General features: G+C 38.0%; 1 protein-coding gene across 2 annotated transcripts; it reads left to right on the forward strand.

Moving 5' to 3' along the window:
* The first annotated feature begins 457 nt into the window (after nt 1–457).
* drd3 (dopamine receptor D3) lies at nt 458–19,669 on the forward strand. 2 transcript variants are annotated; one of them, XM_056248892.1, is made up of 8 exons: nt 458–767; nt 1,512–1,812; nt 5,429–5,541; nt 6,588–6,724; nt 9,518–9,708; nt 10,950–11,021; nt 12,868–13,225; nt 19,218–19,669. In XM_056248892.1, the coding sequence occupies exons 1-8, from the start codon at nt 757–759 to the stop codon at nt 19,412–19,414; spliced, it is 1,380 nt and encodes a 459-aa protein (XP_056104867.1). In that variant the 5' UTR covers nt 458–756; the 3' UTR covers nt 19,415–19,669. The 2 variants fall into 2 exon arrangements, with proteins under 2 accessions (XP_056104867.1, XP_056104868.1); XM_056248893.1 differs by lacking the exons at nt 458–767; nt 1,512–1,812 and adding an exon at nt 5,125–5,263.
* Nucleotides 19,670–23,114: the final 3,445 nt, after the last annotated feature.

Genomic DNA, 23,114 nt, shown 5'->3' on the forward strand with positions numbered 1-23,114 from the left:
AATATTTAATAGCTTTTGCCAAGACTCAAGACAATGCCTATAATTTACTTTCAATAATAAACCTACCTTGAAAATATTCAATAGTAAAATGTGCGACCACTAGTCTCTCCAAAATCCCATAATTACGCAATTCTTTTCTCAGTAAGAAATTAATTTTAACGTCTTATTATCAGGTGAACTCGGTGTGGCTCTTGTGCTGTTAACCGATTTGCTGAGTCTGTCACAGGTAACAGCTATTTTCAGACAGTCGTTATGATCACAGCCTGAGAGGGAACCGTGTAGGCTATAGACATCCTTCGAAATCGTCAGCGGACGCGAATACCGTTAGAGCTATGCCATGATTTACAATTGGGATTTTTGAGATGTTGTTTTATTCTTTCACCTACCTGGATTCACTTCAAAATATATTTGATCTACCATCAAGCATTGAACTAATGAAAGCAGATGCTTCTGCGTAAAAGACCTCTTGGAGATGGAATGAATCGTCCTTCGCCTGTAACCAACCATCCTGGCGAATCAAGCTCTGTGCGAAACCATTTGGGTGCTGGCTGGTTATTCAGTGAACAACAGCAACGAGTGGAAGTATTGTTGGAGCTGTGGTTTAATAAGTTTCACATATTGTGCTCGCCCGGTGCGCGTTAAGGATGGAGTCCTTTCTTCAGCATCAACGGCTCGCGCGAAAAGCGACTGGACGGATAACTTTAATCTCAGGGAAAGTGCCTTCAGAGGTGGTTCTGATTCGGTTCTTCGCTGGAGATGCTTAACAGGTAGACACATTGTAAATCGTGTAATCTGCCTCTGGAATGCAGCACATAAATGGGTGTTATTATCCATAATTAAATGCATGCGTTAACATTTGTGCAGATTATCCGATATTTTTTCCTTGGCGTCAATGAGTGTGCCTTTATGAACCAACATTGCAACTTTTAGATTTTTTTTTATCTGCAATGCATTTTGAAACATCACTTGTCATCCATGTTTAAGATTTAGTTAAATTTCGAGATTAATAAATTATATTTAATGTTTATTATAGCTATATTTCTCTGAGTTTCATAAGATTTAACATTGATCTAGACTGACTATTTTTTACTTGAATCAATTTTCTGTATTATTAGCCATAATTTATTACTGAATTCCAAATGTAAAGGGTTGCGTAATATGGGCTGGATGAGACAGGTGTACATTGTGGCAATTCAAGTTATAAAGCATGGCTCTCCAAATGAGCCTTCACAATATATATTACGATATCTTGTTTTTTATTGCTGCAATCAATAAATAGAAATTTCAAAGATATAAAAGCTGCACTGTGAAGACAACAAGCAGCCTGTCATGCCTCAAGCAGTGAAGTGTTACCAAGTCTCTTTGCAGAATATAACATTCAGGGATGTCAGCATATAAAAGCAAGGTTTCAAACAGCATCAAGACTCAATAGACACCCTAGAGATGCTACAATACATGTTGTCTATGTTTTTGATTCCCAAAATGAACAAATGTTCTCTCTGTCTTCCCAGATCTTCCACACTCATGGCAATGTTTAGCAACAGTGAATGGCTGTGGAATGAGTCAGAACATTATCTCACTTCTGGAGGAAACTACAGCCTGGCATCAGGCGTTGAAGATGGGAAGAGGAATTACTATGCCATGCTCTATTCCCTACTTATCCTGGCTATTGTATTTGGGAATGTTCTAGTGTGTATTGCTGTGCTTCGTGAGAAGGCTCTCCAGACCACCACCAACTACCTGGTGGTCAGTCTGGCAGTTGCTGATCTCTTGGTTGCTTCACTGGTTATGCCCTGGGCCGTCTATTTGGAAGTGAGTACACCAGAACCTGATGTAACCTAGTTTAGGGTGTTTTTTTGTTGTTGGTATTAACAATAACAATTACTAAATGTAGCTGCGAGCGAGCTATATTTCAGGGTTTGAGCGCTTTAAGGCCTTTAAGCACATTCGTAAAAAGATATTTTGTTTTATTTAGCAAGCAAGTAACCTCTTAGATCCTTTGGAAAAGACCATTTACAGCCAAAACAGGCCATTTATTAAGGAAATATATGTTTTAAAGCTTTTTAACAGTTATTGACTTTGAGCCAAGAACCTAAGACTATAGTTCGCGAAAGTAGGTTTTTGAAATAATCTCCGATATTTAACGAACAATTCGATTGACAGCGGTTGTCCTTTAGGCAAAGTTGCTCAGTTCTGCCATATGGTATGAATGTCATGGGCATGTGCAAAAATTCAGAGTATGGGGTCTCTGCAGAACAAAAGTGGGCGTTTCTAAATTTGTGGGTGTTTTCAAACTGGTGGGTGTTTATAAATCATCCAATGAAAATTATGCCCTTCACCCGAATTTGGTTAAATTATCTCATTCTGTTCGAGAGGTTTAGCTATTTTAGTAAAAGTGACCACACCCACTTTGAACGTTTTGGCATCCCGTCGTGGATGTAAATGGAAATTTAGACTTTTTAAAAATGTATAATTATTGACAAACAGACTCCAGAGAATCTTTCTGCACTGGACAAGTTCGCAATAGTTTTTTTGAAAAATCCAAAATACCAGAACATTTTGCCAATTTCGCGATATAAGACACGTCTGTGTCGAATGGTTTAGGAGTTATGAGCCAAATGGGGTGGGTACTGGCATCCCTCAAAAGTTTCAAGTCTCTACGACTTATGGTTTGGTCTACCCGATCACTTTTAGGGGAGAAATTCTAACAATTATAATAGGGTTTCAGTACGTGCTTGAACCCCTAATTAAAAGAAACTCAACAAATAAATTAGATAAGGTGTTTTTAAGTATTGCCTGGTAACTTAATTAATAACATGTACAAGGAAATAGACTGCAATTGCTTGGGGAATTTCTTGTAGGCATTGTGTGTGGAAATGAACTATTCTTTTAAGCAGTTTTTTGATCGAGTGAGTGAATAATGTCAATTTGGGTGACAGTGTCAATCTTGACCAGGTCAATTTACAGCGAGTTGAAAACATATTCAGGGACTCAAATCTGTGAATCATGTTTTAATCTGTTCGTTTACATGAACCATCCGAACAAACTGATTCACTAGAATGAATCTGTCTTTCCAGCGTTAGAGTGAGACATGAACATTTTGGATGAGCCGATTCACTAGAATGAACCAGACTTCCCAACGTTGCATTTGAGACAGATGGCTGTTTAGGATGAACCGATTCATTCCCTCAACTCAGAAATTTAAAATACAGAAGTAGTGATTGAGATCCACTGAACGTGGGAAACTCTACTGGAAAAGCTACAGTACTTTAAAAACTTTTTTCATCACCATCACTATAGCCTAATGATTGAATGGACAAAGCCATGTTATGGTGCCATCACATTGGTGAAATTTCATTGGCAAAACCAGGACAATTGTCTTTTGTCAATGTGTAGCAATGTATGAAGCTCACACAGAAGTTTGGGCATTAAGCTCACACAGAAGTCACTTTCAAACCAAGCAGCTTTATGTTGGTCAACACGGTGAATCGTTGTGAAATCTGCTTGGGGAAATCTTATGTCCTCAGGAGAAATTCTAGATTGTGAGGATTCCTGTTGAAATGACTGCATTTTGTCCAAACAATGTTAAATAATCCATGTCAAATCTGTGCTAGAATCAGTTAAGACTTCCAATTATTTTCTTCTTGCATCAATAGTTGATTACTTGACATTGACACAAGAAACGAGACTTAAATCAATATATCTATTGTTTAAATAACCAGTAAAAATCAATATTATCTGAAAGCTTAGACTGGAGCTGATAATGGTTCTCAAATCTGTCAAGTCATACTCATAGTCTGTAAAAAATAGGTTGTACTTCATTCAAAAAATTTCTACGTCATCAATAATTAGTTACCCTTTGCTTTGGTCAAAGGATTAAAGGGATACTCCACTTTTTTGGAAATAGTCTCATTTTACAACTCCCCCAGAGTTAAACTGTTGAGTTTTACCGTTTTTGAATCCATTCAGCCGATCTCCGGTTCTGACGGTACCACTTTTAGCATAGCTTAGCATACATCATTGAAGTGGACAAGACCATTAGCATTTCTCAAAAATGACCAAAGTGTTTCGATATTTTTCCTATTTAAAACTTGACTCTTCTGTAGTTACATCGTGCACTAAGACCGACGGAAAATGTAAAGTTGCGATTTTCTAGGCTGATATGGCTAGGAACTATACTCTCATTCCTGCGTAATAATCAAGAAACTTTACTGCCGTGTACCATGAGTGCAGCAGGCGTAATGATATGACGCAGCACCTGAAAATAGGCTACGGAGCTGGGGACTATTTTCAGGCGCTGCGTCATATCATTGCGCCTGCTGCACTCATGGTACACGGCAAGTTTCTTGATTATTAATCCATCAGAAACATTAGCAGTTTTACTTTTAGAGCTACAATTCATTAAGCATTTAATCTACACCATAAAAAAAGTTGTTAATTAGCCTAAAATATTTTAACATTAAATGTTAAATTAAAGGGATAATTCACCCCAAAATGAAAATTCTGTCATACACACCATCAAGTTGTTTCAAACCTGCATGAATTTCTTTCTTCTGTTGAACACAAAAGAAGGTACTTTGAAGAATGTTGGTAACCAGAGAGTTGACTGTAGCCATTGAATTCTATATATTTTTTTTTTTTTTTTTCTATTATGGAAGTCAATGTCTACCGTCAACTGTCTGGTTACCCATATTCTTTAAAACATCTTCTTTTGTGTTCAGCAGAAGAAAGAAATGTATACAGGTTTGGAACAACTTGAGGGTGAGTAAATTATGACAACATTTTCATTTTGGGGGCCCAAATGAAATTGGTAAATCCCTTTAATTGGCGTTACACCTTTTGTTTAAATGTTATTTAGTATGACTAAATCAACCTGATTAATTTCACAGTTACAGCAGCTACATTATAATTTTCACAGTGTAATATCAAATTCCCTTCACTCTTCCCTGGTCTGGTGATTCACAGTTAAAAACATTCATTCGGAGACTGCATTCCTACTCATTAAATTTGGCAGCACATCTTATGAATGGCTGCAGTAGGAGGCATTGTGCCGCTCTTGATTAGTGCCAGTAAGGGAGAAAAGACGATTATTCCTGTCGTGACGTTCTACACGTACCTAGCAGTCTGATTCAGGAGCACGCAGCACATTCATCTCTGCCGGAGCTTTATTATCTCCCTTGCCACCCGGATGGGCGCTATCGTCGTAAGCCCTCTGAGAGAGGGACCAAGAGTCTGTTTGACTGGAGCACTCATTATTTGCAAAGTGAGTTTGGACTCAAAAAGAGTTCTCTCCTTACTTGCATTGGAGAATCAGTGAGGCAGTGTGGCTAGAAGTCGCTTTGTTGGACATATTTCATATGTATATCCTTTTCCTTTCAATTTCTTTGTGCATCTAGTCCCTTAATATGACCCTGTTGTACCTGTGCAGGTGGTTGGCGGAGATTGGCTCTTCAGTCGCTTGTATTGCAATGTCTTTGTAACCTTGGATGTGATGATGTGCACTGCAAGCATTCTCAACCTGTGTGCCATCAGCATCGACAGGTAGGGGGTTAATAATAAATGTGTACTTCTTTTTTTTTTTGTGGTTCCTTTTTATTTAAAGAATGTTCCAGGTTTAGTACAAATTAAGTTCAATCAACACCATTTTGTTGATTACCAGCAAAAAATTGCTTAACAAAAATTCGCCAAACAATGGTAAATGTGACCACTCCTCTAAATTTTTTTAAGAAAAGGAGAAATTAGTTGAAACTCATTTTTGTGGTTATCAACAAATGCTGTTCAAGCTTTCAACCCCAAAATATTCCTTTAACATGGTATCAGTAAATCCCTGCAGTGACAGGTGCGTCATTAACACCTTAATGGATGGAGCAGGTAGGGGCCTTCGTTTTAATTTTGACTGCATGGCATGAGTGTGAAAACTTATAGAAGTTTAATTAGTTGGGGGGGGGGGGGGGGGGGGGGGGTATTTGGGCAGGGGGTTGAGTAATGGGGTGATCAAAAAGGACGAAATGGAAAGGCTGTGAGAAAACGATTCAGTAGAAAAGACAAAAAGATGTATGATACAGACTACAGAGTGCAGGGAAATGTATTCAGCCGGGGGGAGAGAAAGGCATACATTTAGGTTGATTAGGCCTTTCAGACTGGCCTGGTTCTCCCCCCTCTTTCCTCTGTTATTCTACTTGTAAAAGCAGTGTGCTGCTGCAGATATAGAAAAAACTATCACGAAAAGCTAATACAATTGCATATCATCCTGCTGATAGGGGTCGAGCATAATTAATCTCTCTTCGATGCAAAGATGTTGCACGTTCTCTTTCGGTGTCCTGATTTATTAATTTTTATTCAGATATTTGCTTTTTAGCGCTTCGTGGCAGATCCATAAAAAAAGCATTGCAGTGAAAGCTTATCTGAAATTGACTTTGATCTTTTCTTTCATATCAGAACGGATGTATATTCAAAAATTACTTTGTGGGGTCATTTAAAAGTTTTTATTTAATCTCATACTCACACTTTCGTGCTTCAGTGAGTGTGACCTTTTCCTGATCAGTATTCCCAAAACTTCTCTGAGATTAATTCTTCCTTCTGTAAAGGTATACGGCTGTGGTGATGCCCGTGCTATACAACACCACTCACAGCTCCCGCAAAAGGGTTTCAGTTATGATTGCTACAGTTTGGGTCCTCGCCTTTGCAGTCTCCTGCCCTCTACTGTTTGGATTCAACACTACAGGTGAGCTCCAGCTCAACTGGTGGGCTGTGACTCAAGGGTCATTGGTGCTCTAATAAATAATGCTAAATAAAATGCAAACACATGCAAATTACCATATTATCATGCATAGTTAGCTTGCCCAATACAATCTGCTTCCTGAAGCAAAACCAGTTGAGAACCACTGCAATTGTCCAATAGTGTGAAATCATTGCTGCCATTGCTTGCAGGGATGAAATCTTGTACAGGCCTAATTCATAGCAAATGGGGTTGGCTATATACAGCTGTGGCCAAAAGTATTGGCAGTGGCATACATTTTGTGTTTCGCAAACACTGTACAAAAAAAGAAAAGAAAAGAAAGTTGCTGCCTTAAATTAAGTTCAATCACCTTGAATGTTTAAGTCATTTCAACTTAAATTACATTCAACTGACTTAAAATGTTTAATCTTGTATAACTTATAAAAAAAAGTAAAAAATTGCTTAACTTATTTTGATGAGTTAAAGCAATGTAAAAACATTTGTCATAACTTATTTTACTATTGAGACAGGAAGGAAGGACGGACCGACGGAAGGAAGGAAGACAATAAGGGAGGTGTTCTGTAATAGCTATTAAATATATATTAAAATGTAATTTATGGCAAAGCTGAATTTTCAGCAGCCATTACATGATCCTTCAGAATCATTCAAATATATTTTTTAAATAAAATAAAATAAAAATTTCATTTGTAATAACACTTCACAATATTACTGTTTTTACTGTATTTTTGATCAAATGCAGCCTTAATTGGTTAGCAGAGTTTAAATACATTAAAAAATCTTCAAACTTTTGACCGGTAGTGCCATTTCCATGAACTCAAAACAACTTTAACTCAAATTTTAAGTTCATGGAGTTTTTAAATAGCTTAGTTTGCATCTTGTCTTTAATAGTTTGTAGTGTAGGCCTATCTATTTTTCAAAAGGGTAGCTTGACTGTAAGTCAACTACTTTACATGATGCTTGTTAAGCTACACTTAGCTTTACCCAACAAGCGGTTTCAAAATACAATAAAGCACTAAAATGGCGGATAATTTTATCGCTATAGCTTTTAGTTAGCTTCCATCAGATGTCAATAAATTAGTTTGCGAAGGAATTAATCATCCATTTAATTAGAGTAATCAGTTAATTAGTTTCACGGTGAGATATAATGAATGTCATCTCTCACACACACGCAAGCCTCCTAGATATGCATGCGATTTGTTCTGCTTGGGCTGCATGTACTGCAGATGGGAGGGAAGGACTTTGAGGGTCTAATTATGTTGCCGCAGAAACAATTTTATACGTCGCCGATTACTGCTGATAAGAGTATTGATTATACTGACACAGCTGGCATCATTGCATACATCCACACTATTTATTCATATCTGTGATATTCAATCTTAATTACATTGCTATACAATGGAATATTTTACAATAACAGCAAACAAAAGAATCACAACAAAATTCAAAATGTATCTACTGTTGTGTCGCTATCACGGAATGGTGGAGCATCCAACACAAACAATAACAAGGGCTGAACAGAACAGGAAGAATATATACACGTAGTAATTGAGGAAACTAAACAGGAACAGCTGGACAAAGATGAACTAATCAGTAACCATAGAAACTAACGAGAACTTATACAGACATGACAGGAACAACTAAACGGAACATAATCGTGACATTACGCCTCCCTCGGAAAGGTACGTCCTTGCAACGTTTAATGTCCAACAGAAGAGGGAGGGGTCTTTGGAGGTGGGCATGGAGCTGGTGATGGACAGGGACGACCAGGAGAAGTCAGAGACAAACACCATGTGGTGGCGCTGACAGTGGGAGGAGCCAGGTTGGAACTGCAGGGCTGTGCAGAGAAGCAGAGAGGCTGAAGGACCAGGGCAACATCCAAGGCTCGGAAGCCCAAGGTAAAGCTGCTGGCTCACGGAGACGGGGACTCGGCTGACCAGGGCGGTGATGGAGCGATCGAGTACGATGGAGAAGCCAGAGGGAAGGAGAAGCCTGGTGGAGCCGAAGGGATGGAGGGTCGAGGAACTGCCAGAGACCCGGAAGCTGAGCGCCAACCGACCGAGGCTGATCCAGATGGACGAGGGAGCCCAGAAGAGTCCTAGGGCAGACGGGCCATGGTGGAGATGAGGAGCGCAGAGCCGGTACGCAGCCGACGGACTGACAGGCCAAGGTGGAGACAGGGACTCGGCCTCATGCCGAGCTGGTGGAGGAGAAGCCAGAGGCGAAGCTGACGAACCGCAAGGAGCTAGCGGCAGGGGCAGAGCCGAGGAGCTAGATGACACCAGTGGTGCCGACGGATCCAGGGGACTGGCCGTAAACAGAGGAGGAGATGGGACCAGGAAATCAGGTGCGAACATCGGCGGAAGAAGATTATCTCCGGACGGGAACGGCGGAGAAGACGAGGATTCGAGGGTGGGGACTTGATCCGAGGACAACAGATCTGTAAGGTTTAAGTGGCCGGTTATTCTGTCACGGAATGGTGGCTGTTAAAAGCGCACAACGAAGGATATGATGAAATACAGAGTCTTTAATAGCAAACTCAGGAGTAACATTCACATTCACACAAACAATAACCGACCAAGGGCTGACCAGAACAGGGAGAATATATACACGTAGTAAAATGAAGGAACTAAACAGGAACAGCCGGTCAAATATTAACTAATCAGTAACCATAGAAACTAACGAAAACTCATACAGACACGACAGGAACAACTAAACAGAATATAATCGTGACAGTCGCACTTTGTAAGAAATGATGTGTTGCATGTGTGTTTCTTGCAGATGACCCTGCAGTGTGCTCGATTTCAAATCCCGATTTTGTGATCTACTCCTCCGTGGTGTCGTTTTACTTGCCGTTCGTGGTGACCCTTCTGGTCTACGTCCGCATCTACATCTTTCTCAGACGAAGACGGAAGAGAATCACCTTCCGTCAAGGTGGCAAAGTTCAGCCAGCATCCGCGCCACCATCAGTGGTAAGAGTAGATTGCATTTCACATCTACACAAATTCTCCTCAAGGTGTTTTGGATTCTCTACTCTACTTAAAACACACATAATCCACCAATAACAGTGCATAATGACTAGAAGTATCTGTTACCGGTGGTAAGTATAGATTGGAAATGCATTTAAGCTCCAACTCAGGCTATCTTGGATCGAAACACTGCATTACATTTCACTTAAATTCAAAGAAGCTTGGAATCCAGTCTGTCTTTGTTAGGAAACATTAGTGGGTTGTTTTATTCAGTGAAACAACATTCCAGATCAACGGATAGGACCTTTGCATCATTGGCTTCATGTGAAAGTGAGATGCACATCAGGTCTTTGGAAAAGTTCCAGCAAAGCCATTCTGCTACACGCCCTAGGAATTTTATTGCAAGATTTAGTTCCAGCTAACTGGAGCAAAATTTGATATGGAGAAAAGGCTTTGTAGACTGCCCTGAATATTTTACTTCCTGTTAAAAAGACTGTGATAATCTTTTTTCCCCCCGTCCTATCTAATTTTAATAAAGAAAATTACGTCCGAGCATATAGACTTACAAAGTATTTGAGCTATAAATAAAACTGAATTGATTTTGTATCAGATTTTCGGATTTTAAATTAAGCAATCAGCTTTCAGTTTTTTTTATTAAAGAAATAGTTCTCTCAAAAATGAAAATTCTGTAATTTACTCACCCTGAAGTACAGCAGTTCCAAACTTGTATGACTTCCTTTTATCCGTGGGACACAAAAGAATATATTGTTTGGAAGACAAACACTGGACAAACTTGAAAAATGTCTCTCTTTTTTCACATGAAAAATGTTAATGGAGTCCAATATGTAAAAAAATTTAAATACAAAATGTTCTTGGACTTTATTAGGCATTACTTTACAGACGGACAGTACCAATGTTCAAATAGTTTCAAGGTCGCGGTTGTTATTGTTAACTACTAATTAAAATTGTTGTCAGTAACTGAAATATGGATGAAATATAAAATAGATGATCCATTCCAGTCATATAATGAGCTTCAGTGAAGCGTCACAGCCTACTATTAGAATCCAGGGAAAAACAGATTTTTCTGATTCTTTTTCCATAGCGCCCTACTTCATTTTCCCTGCCTTGCTTCAGGCATCTTTTCCTGTCTTTTTACATTTATAAAGCTGCTTCCCAAATTTGTTTTGCATGCTTTTGCATTGCCTTTGTTTTCCACCCGCTGACTCTTTAACATCTCTCCACAGGAGACGTGTTTACAAGATGGCACTCACAAAGAGAAAAGAGACCTTTCCCCCATCAGGATCAATGTGATAAATGTGCGTATACCATTGTGTGCCTGCATGTGTGTATAGAAATGTGTGTGTCTACTCTAATCTTGCATGAAATGAGCCTTCTTAGAGCAACAGACTCTGAAGAAATCCTACAAGGTATTTTGAGATTGCTGGCAGCATTCTCCTTCCTGTTTTAGCATAGCGGGTGCGTTTCTGTCGACGTGCCTCCACAGACTTATCCCTGCTGGCTATAAGCTATGAACTGGAAATATGTGGCTCTGACGTATGGCCCTCAAGTCGTTCTGGCTGGTGCTTTACTCCCTTCACTGGTACACTTCTGTTTGTTGAAACTGTATCCACAAGAGTCACCTCAGAGTTAGGGAGTAACAAGCTTTAGTAGAGAGCCATAGGAAATGCTGTCAATGCAGCTGTCAGTTCGGGTGCTTTTGTTCCGAATAGCACAAGTGCAAATGTGATTTTAATAGTTCAATAAATAAGGAGTAAATAATGTGTTATGTTTTAGACACAATATTGTCTGTTTTTGCTCAATTTTGCCAACAAAACCTGCTAAAGCCAAAGCAGAACTGTTGTCTCCAAGCAACACAGCAGTGTTTTGTTTCTGAATGTATTTGCTTTTTGATCGAATCAATCGGGTGAACCAACGGTTCAATGGCCCATTCATAAAGGGTGCTTCTCAATATCCCTCCTCGTCTCCTCGCCCCTCCGTCCTCCATCCTATGACCCGGAAACCGATCGAGCTCAGCCATCTTGAAGGACATCTCAATTCTCTAATTGCACCGCGAGGAGGAAAGGATCGAGGAGGCTTCCTGAGGAGTAATGAGCGAGGATACACGGGTGTATCCTTTGCGGAAGAGTTTTATCGACTAAACGTGACGCACGTATAAATTCGCGAATAAATAATTTCTTTTTGTAATGTCTTTTTGATGCTTTTCTCATTTAACACAACAATGACTTTAAATTATCTTTTGGGGATAATTTCTCAGCCAAATTTGATGTGTGAATAATTTATGATTAATTAGATTAATGAATTGGCACATCATGTAATTAATTAGATTTTTTTTTAAAAATAATTGCATGACAGCCCTATAAAAATATATAATAGAATAATATAAATTTACTTTAGAAAAAGTTTAATAAGATATTCAGAAAAAAATGCCTAAAAGTGACTACATTTGTTACATGTATGCTTAAAACAAAAACTATTTACCATTAGGGCGAGAAAAATTCAACTAACCTAATTTATTAGGAAAAATTGTACAAAATACTGATTAAGAAGCATATCTTGCTGTGTGTTTTGTTGATTTGAGAAAGACAAATGACCACAAAGATATTTAAGGATAAAGATTTGTTCAACAAGTTATTCAACCAGTTTTTTATGTTTTATGTTTTTCAACTAGTCCAGTTGATATAATTGTCCATAACACAAATCAGCTAAAAGACTTTCTATCCACTGGGATTGAAACTCAAAAAGCCTTTTAAACATTTAAAAAGTCTAATAAAAAAAGTAGTGTATTACTCAATACTGTTTTATATTTAATTCCAATGCTGTGTTATAGGAAAGTACATGAGAGAATTTAATAAGATATGGCTGTAAAAACAACAATAGCCTGAAGGTCATTGCCCTTTCTTAAGGAATTGCAAAGTCAAAAATAAAAGTAATCCAAAACTGTGTGTAAAACGGTGTGAAATCAGCTTTGCATTGCAACAAAAATACTCAGTAGTCCTTGAGACGATATCATTCTATTCGAGGAAATGAGGACAGCATACCTCCTTGTGCTAATAATTAATTATAGAACAGACATGCTAGCAGGAATAAAGATGTTCTGCACACCTTGAAGTTTGCTTACATTTCATCTCCCTATGTGTTCAGGAAAGCACGGAGCAGGTGATGCGTCCGCGGCTCCTCTCCAGCTGCCTGCGGCGTAAGAGGCCTCAAACCGCCCCTGCCGAAAACTCACTGCTGCCCCCTGTGATCACTCTCAACTACTGCAGTATTAGCCAGGCGTCCTTTGCTCGCACTGAGCAAGATGTAAACCAAGCGGAAGAGGAAGGTGGGGACGAGGAGCAGGTGACAGTTAGGAGTTGTGAGGTGAAGAAGTTGTCAAACGGACGAACACACACCACACTGCGTCCGCCCGGCAGTGTCATGGTGTGTCCCAGTCAGGTCCGGTGTAGAAGTATGCACTCCAAGGAAAAGAAAGCCACACAGATGCTGGCCATCGTTCTGGGTGAGATGTGATTCATGTACAAATCCAGACTCCATTATTAGATTCCTAGGTTTGGGGAAAAAAATTGTGAAAACGTTTTTTTTAGCAATTCTCTTGTGGAGGGTGGCACAGAAAATACGTACTTCTTTAAAGTGGAGCGATTCATCCATCCAACCATTAATATCACTATAATTTTTCTTCCATCCATCACATCACTATCTTTTTTCATCCATCCATCCATTATATCACTACTCTTTTTATACATCCATCCATCTATCCATCATATCACTATCCTTTTCATCCATCCATCCATTATATCTCTACTCTTTTTATACATCCATCCATTATATCTCTACTCTTTTTATACATCCATCCATCTATCCATCATATCACTATCCTTTTCATCCATCTATCCATTATATCTCTACTCTTTTTATCCATCCATCCATTATATCTCTACTCTTTTTATACATCCATCCATCTATCCATCATATCACTATCCTTTTCATCCATCCATCCATTATATCTCTACTCTTTTTATACATTCATCCATCTATCCATCATATCACTATCCTTTTCATCCATCTATCCATTATATCTCTACTCTTTTTATCCATCCATCCATTATATCTCTACTCTTTTTATACATCCATCCATCTATCCATCATATCACTATCCTTTTCATCCATCCATCCATTATATCTCTACTCTTTTTATACATCCATCCATCTATCCATCATATCACTATCCTTTTCATCCATCTATCCATTATATCTCTACTCTTTTTATACATCCATCCATCTATCCATCATATCACTATCCTTTTCATCCATCTATCCATTATATCTCTACTCTTTTTATCCATCCATCCATTATATCTCTACTCTTTTTATACATCCATCCATCTATCCATCATATCACTATCCTTTTTATCCATCCATCCATTATATCTCTACTCTTTTTATACATCCATCCATCTATCCATCGTATCACTATCCTTTTCATCCATCCATCCATTATATCACTACTCTTTTTATACATCCATCCATCTATCCATCATATCACTATCCTTTTTATCCATCCATCCAGTATATCTCTACTCTTTTTAGACATCCATCCATCTATCCATCATATCACTATCCTTTTTATCCATCCATCCATTATATCTCTACTCTTTTTAGACATCCATCCATCTATCCATCATATCACTATCCTTTTCATCCATCTATCCATTATATCTCTACTCTTTTTATCCATCCATCCATTATATCTCTACTCTTTTTATACATCCATCCATCTATCCATCATATCACTATCCTTTTCATCCATCCATCCATTATATCTCTACTCTTTTTATACATCCATCCATCTATCCATCATATCACTATCCTTTTCATCCATCCATCCATTATATCTCTACTCTTTTTAGACATCCATCCATCTATCCATCATATCACTATCCTTTTCATCCATCTATCCATTATATCTCTACTCTTTTTATCCATCCATCCATTATATCTCTACTCTTTTTATACATCCATCCATCTATCCATCATATCACTATCCTTTTCATCCATCCATCCATTATATCTCTACTCTTTTTATACATTCATCCATCTATCCATCATATCACTATCCTTTTCATCCATCTATCCATTATATCTCTACTCTTTTTATCCATCCATCCATTATATCTCTACTCTTTTTATACATCCATCCATCTATCCATCATATCACTATCCTTTTCATCCATCCATCCATTATATCTCTACTCTTTTTATACATCCATCCATCTATCCATCATATCACTATCCTTTTCATCCATCTATCCATTATATCTCTACTCTTTTTATACATCCATCCATCTATCCATCATATCACTATCCTTTTCATCCATCTATCCATTATATCTCTACTCTTTTTATCCATCCATCCATTATATCTCTACTCTTTTTATACATCCATCCATCTATCCATCATATCACTATCCTTTTTATCCATCCATCCATTATATCTCTACTCTTTTTATACATCCATCCATCTATCCATCGTATCACTATCCTTTTCATCCATCCATCCATTATATCACTACTCTTTTTATACATCCATCCATCTATCCATCATATCACTATCCTTTTTATCCATCCATCCAGTATATCTCTACTCTTTTTAGACATCCATCCATCTATCCATCATATCACTATCCTTTTTATCCATCCATCCATTATATCTCTACTCTTTTTAGACATCCATCCATCTATCCATCATATCACTATCCTTTTCATCCATCCATCCATTATATCACTACTCTTTTTATACATCCATCCATCTATCCATAATATCACTATCCTTTTTCATCCATGCATCCATCGAAATTCATCTTCTTTTCCTTGTCACAATTTTCCACAATAAATTTAGCTCAAACTGTTTGACAGTCTTTTTTTTAAAACTGTTTTCTCAAAAAACAAATTAGCATATTGTGGTTCTTTGTAAGATTTTATTAGATGAAATTTAAAATTAACTTTTGAAAATCCCTTTGGCTAACATTGTTAGAATGTTTGCTATTCAACAGTGATGACATCACTTTAATATTTGGATTCTCCACAGTGTTTGGTTTTCCATTTTGGAGTTATTTGCATAACAAAATGTCATTGTTGGTTTTTTTACTTCCATTTGTCGCCCCGAGCATCATAACAACAGTGACTCAGTGATGCAACATTTCATTTATGCAGAAAACTGTCTCACTTTACATTCATCTTGTTGGGCCCAAAACCATTTGTGTGCATCATTTGGAAGGTTAAACACATCCGTTTTCCCTTGGTGGCTTTGGCAAGATCATATATGCATTACATAATACATTACAATGAATTATCACTTAAAATTAAAGGTCAAAGATACACATGAAGAGCTCGCTTTAATACCATTAAAAATGTTGGGGTTGGTAAGGTTTTTTAATGTTTTTTTAAAAAGTCTCATGGTCACCAAGGCTGCATTTATTTGATAAAAAATACAGTAAAAACAGTAACATTGTAAAATATTACTACAATTTAAAATAAGTTTCATATATTTTAAAATGTAATTAATTCCCATGTTGGGTAAATTACAATTTTCAGTATCATTACTCCAGTCTTCAGTGTCATGTGATCCTTCAGATATCAGTTTAATATGTTGATTTGGTGCTCAAGAAACATCTCTTATTTTTCAATGTTAAAAACAGTTGTGCTGCTTAATATATAAATCAGGATTCTTTGATGAATAGAAAGAGCATTTTATCCAGTGATTGAATCCAGGTGAAGGTAGCAGGGGTACATTTGGTTGCATTTTATTTTGTAATTTCATTGACTTGATTAACTCGACCTCTGTCGTACGTCATTATCAACACTGATACTAATCGCTCTCTCACGTCTAGCAGATGAGGAGACTTTTTCATGGACATTGAGACAGCAGCAGAAGTGAGAGGAAGTGGTGGGGATGGACACGCAATTTATGAAATTCACCATCTTGCTGATTGCTTACAGCAAACTGATTTCGTGATTTTTCATCTTCACTATTTCAAAATTATTTCCTTTCATGACAACTCCTCCAAACCTCCCCCTCAACCCATGCACATGCCACAGTACTATTTTTTTCAATCAATGATTCACTTAGTTTTTCATTTGACATTTTGAAAGTGGGTTGCAGAGTCGCTCCATGGAGCTCAGTCAGTCTGTGCCTGACATGTGCAACAGTTTGTCAGATTGCCATCAAGGGGCCACCTGGGGAATAGTGAGGACTCTGAATGCCATACAACACCTACAGAGTACAGTCAGTCTCCAACATATAGTTTTATAATACATCAAGTACCAGACAACCAATTAGGCTCTATTAGTGTCAAGTAGGGTGACCAGATGTCCCGAAAAATTCGGGACAGTCCCGAAATCTAAGTTGTTGTCCCGAATCCCGAATCCGGCCCTAATTGTCCCGAAAATGATCCTACTTTAAAATCTTGAGTAGTTATTGTCTGATAAAACATTAAAAACTGTCCGTGGAGGTTGAGTCGTCCTTAAGCCAGCCCTCGCCGGCTGCAGCATCTTTTTTGTTGCTTTTTTCGAATTTAGATATGCATTGATAAGCTCATTTTCATTCATTCGTTTCGCTGACATGGCTGGTGTACCGGAACCCCAACCAATTAGGCTCTATTAGTGTCAAGTAGGGTGACCAGACGTCCCGAAAAAAGCAAAAAGCAAAAACGCCTCTGCAGGTACCGGGAGGAGTGGGTGGGGAAGTAGCCATGTATCCATAGTACTAGTTACCCGAATTTTAGCTAATCTCATCTGGTCACCCTAGTGTCAAGTGATGACCCATGAGTCAGTGTTCTGTAAAGTGATAAATGACAGTGATGGTAATCTGAGATGTCTGCTTAATTGAGGAGGAAATTAAATCACACTGGAGACAGCTCGAGTGAATGGCTCAGCTGCCTCAATCGGTCAGGGTTGTCATATGACCATTTTGCCTGTGGTCAATTCAACAAAGCTATTTGTCATTTGCAAAAATTCCGACATGTAAAAAGACTTTACAATTAGAGGTTTGATGAGTAGTTCACCCAAAAAGGCTTTATTTCTTCTGTGCATCACAAAAGGGGAAATTTTAAAGAACTGTACTGTTCGCTATTTTTAAAACAGGCAAAAAAGCATCACAAAAATCTGCTGAAGTTATTGAATAGTTTTACAACAGACCGAAATTCACAAGTCATTATATACTGATACAGTTTGACACTGCAACCGGTTCATTGAGTCAGTGAGAACTCAAAAACTGAATCATTGGCTGCGTCCGAAATCAAATACTCGCTGATTAGGTAATTCATTTGAATAAGTAGACATACTTCGCGACCGCTAAAAAGTATGTTTTCTATAGTATGAATGTGTTTAATATTAATGAAATTCGGACGTACTACATTCACCATGTTGTCATTCTCATGACTACCAGAGTCAGTTGCTTCACTGCCATTCACAAATCCTCTACTGTGGCCTCATGGGATAGTAAAGTGTCCATCGTTTGCACACTTCAGAATCTCGGCAGAAGTAGTAGGTCATCCGGGTATTTTTTGCTACTACTTTTTAACTACTCTTTTTCGCATATATATGCGATTACATAAGAAGCCATTCAAACTACTTTTGTGAACTGGATCAGCTGATTCATTGAAAAGATCTGACTCAAAAGAACAAATTCATTAACAAATGAATCAGTGATATTTTAGAATTATTCACTGTTGTAATTATCATTAAATATATGAATTAGCGTTTATTTTTTAATATTTTCAGGTTTCAATTTTAGTAATTTTGTTTTGTATTCATTTTTTAATTTCTATTTGGCTTCAATTTATTTATTTTTATTTTAGTTTAATTTATTTCAATTGTCAGAGCAACATTTCTAATTTTCCTTTAAGTTTTTCATCTAATATTTATAATCTATTTCAGATTTATTTTAAATACAGGAAAGGATTTTTAATAGTTTTAGTTAACGATAACAAAAGTGAATCGCTACCTATTTCATGAACTATATATACCTAAACGTGGTCTGTTTTTACCGAGCCCCTAAAGGGACATGTGGGAGGAAGAAAAATATGAGATGGGAGGAAAAATAATAACTAAGTCAATGCTTTTGCTTTCTCTCGCAAATGTTTTGCGTTCCCCGAGAAACTTTGCGTTCACTCTCAAAAAGAGCTCATAAGGTTTACCAGCGAATGCAAAATTTCTCTGGGGAACGCAAAACATTTGGGAGAGCATTGAAAAGCTCTCAAAAGCATTGACAATATTTTTTCCCTTCACCGTGTCCCTTTAGGGGCTCTGTATGTTTTTCACAGAAAGGTTTCAAAAGACTTAAGAATAAAGTGATAGACACATTTATGATACTTCTGGTGCATGGAAAAGATCGACCAGGACCCTCCTCAATTTCTCCTTTTGTATTCCACTGAAGAATGTCATACGATTACTGTGCAAAAGTTCATGTTTTTCTTTTCTTTTTTGTCTCGCAGGGGTTTTTCTTATTTGCTGGCTTCCCTTCTTTGTGACCCACATCCTAAACACTCACTGCAGAGCTTGCCATGTTCCTCCTGAGGTCTACAGCGCCTTCACTTGGCTCGGCTACGTCAACAGCGCTCTCAATCCCGTCATCTACACCACGTTCAACACTGAGTTCCGCAGAGCCTTTATTAAAATCCTGAGCTGCTAAAACCATTGGCTCTACTCCCATTATAATGCTCAATGCAGCTTCCAGACATTATGGATGCCAGTTTTGGATGCAAAGTACCATATGCAGAGGATATGAATAAAGGCCTTGAATAATCTGAACGTGTTCAAGGTTATTTTACTTTCACTACAACGTACATTACGATTGCAATTGGTGGATTAGCATTCATCCAAATTCTATAGTTCACTTTTAGAGGATGGACCAATCTGGAGTTCCAACTGCGGTTTCACATCAAACAAAAAAGCCTAGAATATATTCTAGACCTTAATCTCCATCTCAACACCTTCGCATGCAGGCGAATTCTGAGGTCATCGTGCGATTGCATGATTGAATTAAGCTGAGTTGAGTTTTGCCTGAAACTCTTCAGTTGTAAATCAGCTAAGAAAACAATTTATGTGGCAACAAAGGCTAGTGATTTGTCAAAGGGAAGGGAACATAAAGCAGGTGGACCAAACTTAGGAGTGTGAAGTAGGTAAAAAATCGAAGACTGTGTTGTGCCTTTAATGGTTTCTCCCCTCTAAGGCAGGCCGGCGTCGTGATCCAACTGCATATCAGGAGAGAGAAAAAAAAGAGATGGTCATGATTGTTATGGATGAAATATGGTTTTGTGCTGTGAATTAAAGCTACATTGAATCTCCATAAGCCCTGGTGTCATCTGAAATATATACACAGAAGCATTATGCCCATTTTGCATTTGATTTGTCATGAAAAATAATATAACTAGATACAAATACACATAATGTTTCATATGTTTGGGGTCGGTAAGATTTTTATGTTTTATAAAGTCTCTTATGCTCACCAAGGCTGCATTTATTGGATCAAAAATATTTATTTATTGTATTTTAATATATTTTAAAATGTACGGAATTTTCAGCATCATTACTCCAGTCTTCAGTGTCACACGATCCTTCAGAAATTATTCTAATATGATGATTTGCTGCTCAAGAAACATTTTTTATTATTAATTTTGTTGCACTGCTTAGTATTATATGTGGAAATCGTGATGCATTTTTTTTTTTTTTTTTTTCAATATGTTTTATTGAGCACCAATCATACAAAGCGTACACAATGTTAAACAGTACTGATAAATATGAAGCAGTGCTCCCATTTTTTCATTTTTTCCCCCCGCACCCGTCCCCCTCCCCACCATCCCAAACCCCTATATGGGACCCCAATCCCCTTTATTGGATCCCATCCCCTGAAGTGCCCCGTTCCTGGAAAACAAAACACAACACAATACAATATGTATAAATAAAAACATGGATAAATAAAAAAAAAAAAAAAAAAAAAAAAAAAAAAAAAAAAAAAAAAAAAATTAAATAAATAAAATAAATAAAACTCATGAATAGGTGGTTAGTTACACTGTAGATCCAAAGGGCGTAAACATTTCACTCCTCAGGTATGATGTCTAGGGAGTCTATAATGGAAAGCAAGGGGTTCCAAGTTTTATCAAATCTCCTCAAAGAGCCTCTAAGAGAAAACCTTAGCCTCTCAAGTTTTAGATTATGTAGGACTTCCTTAATCCATCTGTCATATGATGGAGGCAGGGCCTGCTTCCAGTTAAGCAAGATCAGGCGTCTAGCAAGCAGGGTACAGAAGGCCAAAGAGTGTTGTGCTTCAGTTGTTAGAGTGCTGCCATGTGATATACCAAAAAGGGCAGACAGAGGATTCGGGTTTGTTACACAATGGTAGGCCGTGTGAAGAGTGTCAAATATTTTAGACCAAAAGTCTGCTAGCTTTGGACATGACCAAAACATATGGATGAGGTCTGCAGGAGATTGGTTGCACCTATTACATGCATCTGCAACATTGGGGTAGAACTTGGACAATCTGTGGTTAGTGTAGTAGGTCCTATTTATTAGTTTACATTGAATCAGACCGTGCCGCGCACAGATGGAAGAGTTATGGACTAACTCCAGAATCTGGTCCCATTGGTCTTCCTCAATATGCCCCAAGTCCTGCTCCCATAAGTCTCTGGTTTTTTGGGGAAAATTAGAGAAAGCGGAATCAAGGGCTTTAAAGATATAAGAAATAGCCCCTCTCTGATTGGGGTTTACTTTGAGAAGCGAGTCTACCAAAGTCTCTGGGGGTAGATTTGGAAAATCAGGGTAGGTTCTTTGTACAAAATGCCTAATTTGAAAGAAACGAAAGAGGTGAGCAGATGGGAGTTGAAATTTGACTGACAGGTCGGTGAAAGACATGAAAGTACCATTGTTATAAAGGTCTTTAATAGCCGTGATACCTCTGTCACTCCAGAGTTGGAAGGCAGAATCCATAATAGATGGTTTGAAACTACGATTGTGGGATACTGGGGCATGGATGGAGGGATGCTTCAGGCCAAAATGCTTTCTGAATTGACGTGATGCATTTTTTATGATTCTTTGATAAATAGAAAGCTCAAAAGATCAGCATTTATTTAATTTTTTTTGTTGTTGTAACAATTAATGTCTTTACTGTCACTTTTGATTAATTTAATGCATCCTTGTTGAATATAGTGGTAATATGGATAACTGTGTATTTGTATATGCAGTTATTCAAATCTCATAAGTCTTTACCATACAACAAATTTAACAGTTTTGTTTTGATTTTTAGATCATAATGTGAACCCAGTGTCCCCTCAAATGTTCAACAAAACCTGCACTAGAAAAAACATCTTGCACTATATCTTACATACATAGTTTTGAAGTAATTTAAAAGTGATTTTTATTCATGCCTAATTAAAGAAATGTGTCAGGACTACAATTGATGCCCCTCACAGGAAAAAAAACAGATGCATGGCACCTTTATGTGTACTGGATTGGAAAGACAAAAGAGTAGAGGAGGTTGAAGGATAAATACGAAGAACATAACCCAAGGAGCTGAGTGTGTGTGAAAGCAGATAAGTCAGTTTGTTGATTTGAAGGAAATGAGTGAGTAAATAGGTGCAAGTGAATTAAAACAAGCAATTTGATTGGGTGAGAGCTTGAATGACAAAGCTTTGAACAGACAAGGAAAAAAAGACACTTTCAATTTCAAGCAGCATTGATGGAAAGCTCAGCTGGAATCCAGATGATTATACGGAGAAAAATTGTGAGTGAGAGAGAAAAAAAAGTGTCATGCTCAAGTGTGGCTTGACCCAAATTGTTGCTTTTCAAGACACATAGGCGCGTGTACCCTAATGAGTGTTAGTGAGAGCTGGTTCAATAGAATGACAATGTGAGTGATGGCCTCTTCTCACTAATTACTAAACACTGGCGAGAGTCCAGGCCTCTCCTGAGCTCCGCCTTTAGCGGTTGTGATTCGCACGCACTCAGAATCATGGCTCTAACTTGCTGTCAGAGCGAGTGACAGCTAATGAATTCAAATTGGTGTTCCTCTCACAAAATCCAGCCCTCCTTTGTTCCTTCTGTTCTGGGCCCCTTCGTATCTGTCGAACACACTCACTTCCTGCTGCAGATCCTGATCCGGCTGCATTGTGCGCACAAAGGGGTCCTGTCAGTTTGCAAATTGTTTCTTTATGAGAGAGTATGTGCGTATACATGTTTTTGTGGCTGAACCCTGCTGGCATTCGTTCTAAGCTAGTAGCTACATTCAATAACGGCTCAAAATGGAGGGCTGTTGGAAAGACGTGTGAAATGTTTCTAACTTCTAACTTTCACAGTATGCCTCTGTTCACCCACCAGCCCATCACTCAAGAGTAGAC

The sequence above is a fragment of the Rhinichthys klamathensis genome, unplaced genomic scaffold (genome assembly GCF_029890125.1).
Source record: "Rhinichthys klamathensis goyatoka isolate OS25496 unplaced genomic scaffold, OSU_Roscu_1.1 h1tg000059l_1, whole genome shotgun sequence".
NCBI lineage: Eukaryota > Metazoa > Chordata > Actinopteri > Cypriniformes > Leuciscidae > Rhinichthys > Rhinichthys klamathensis.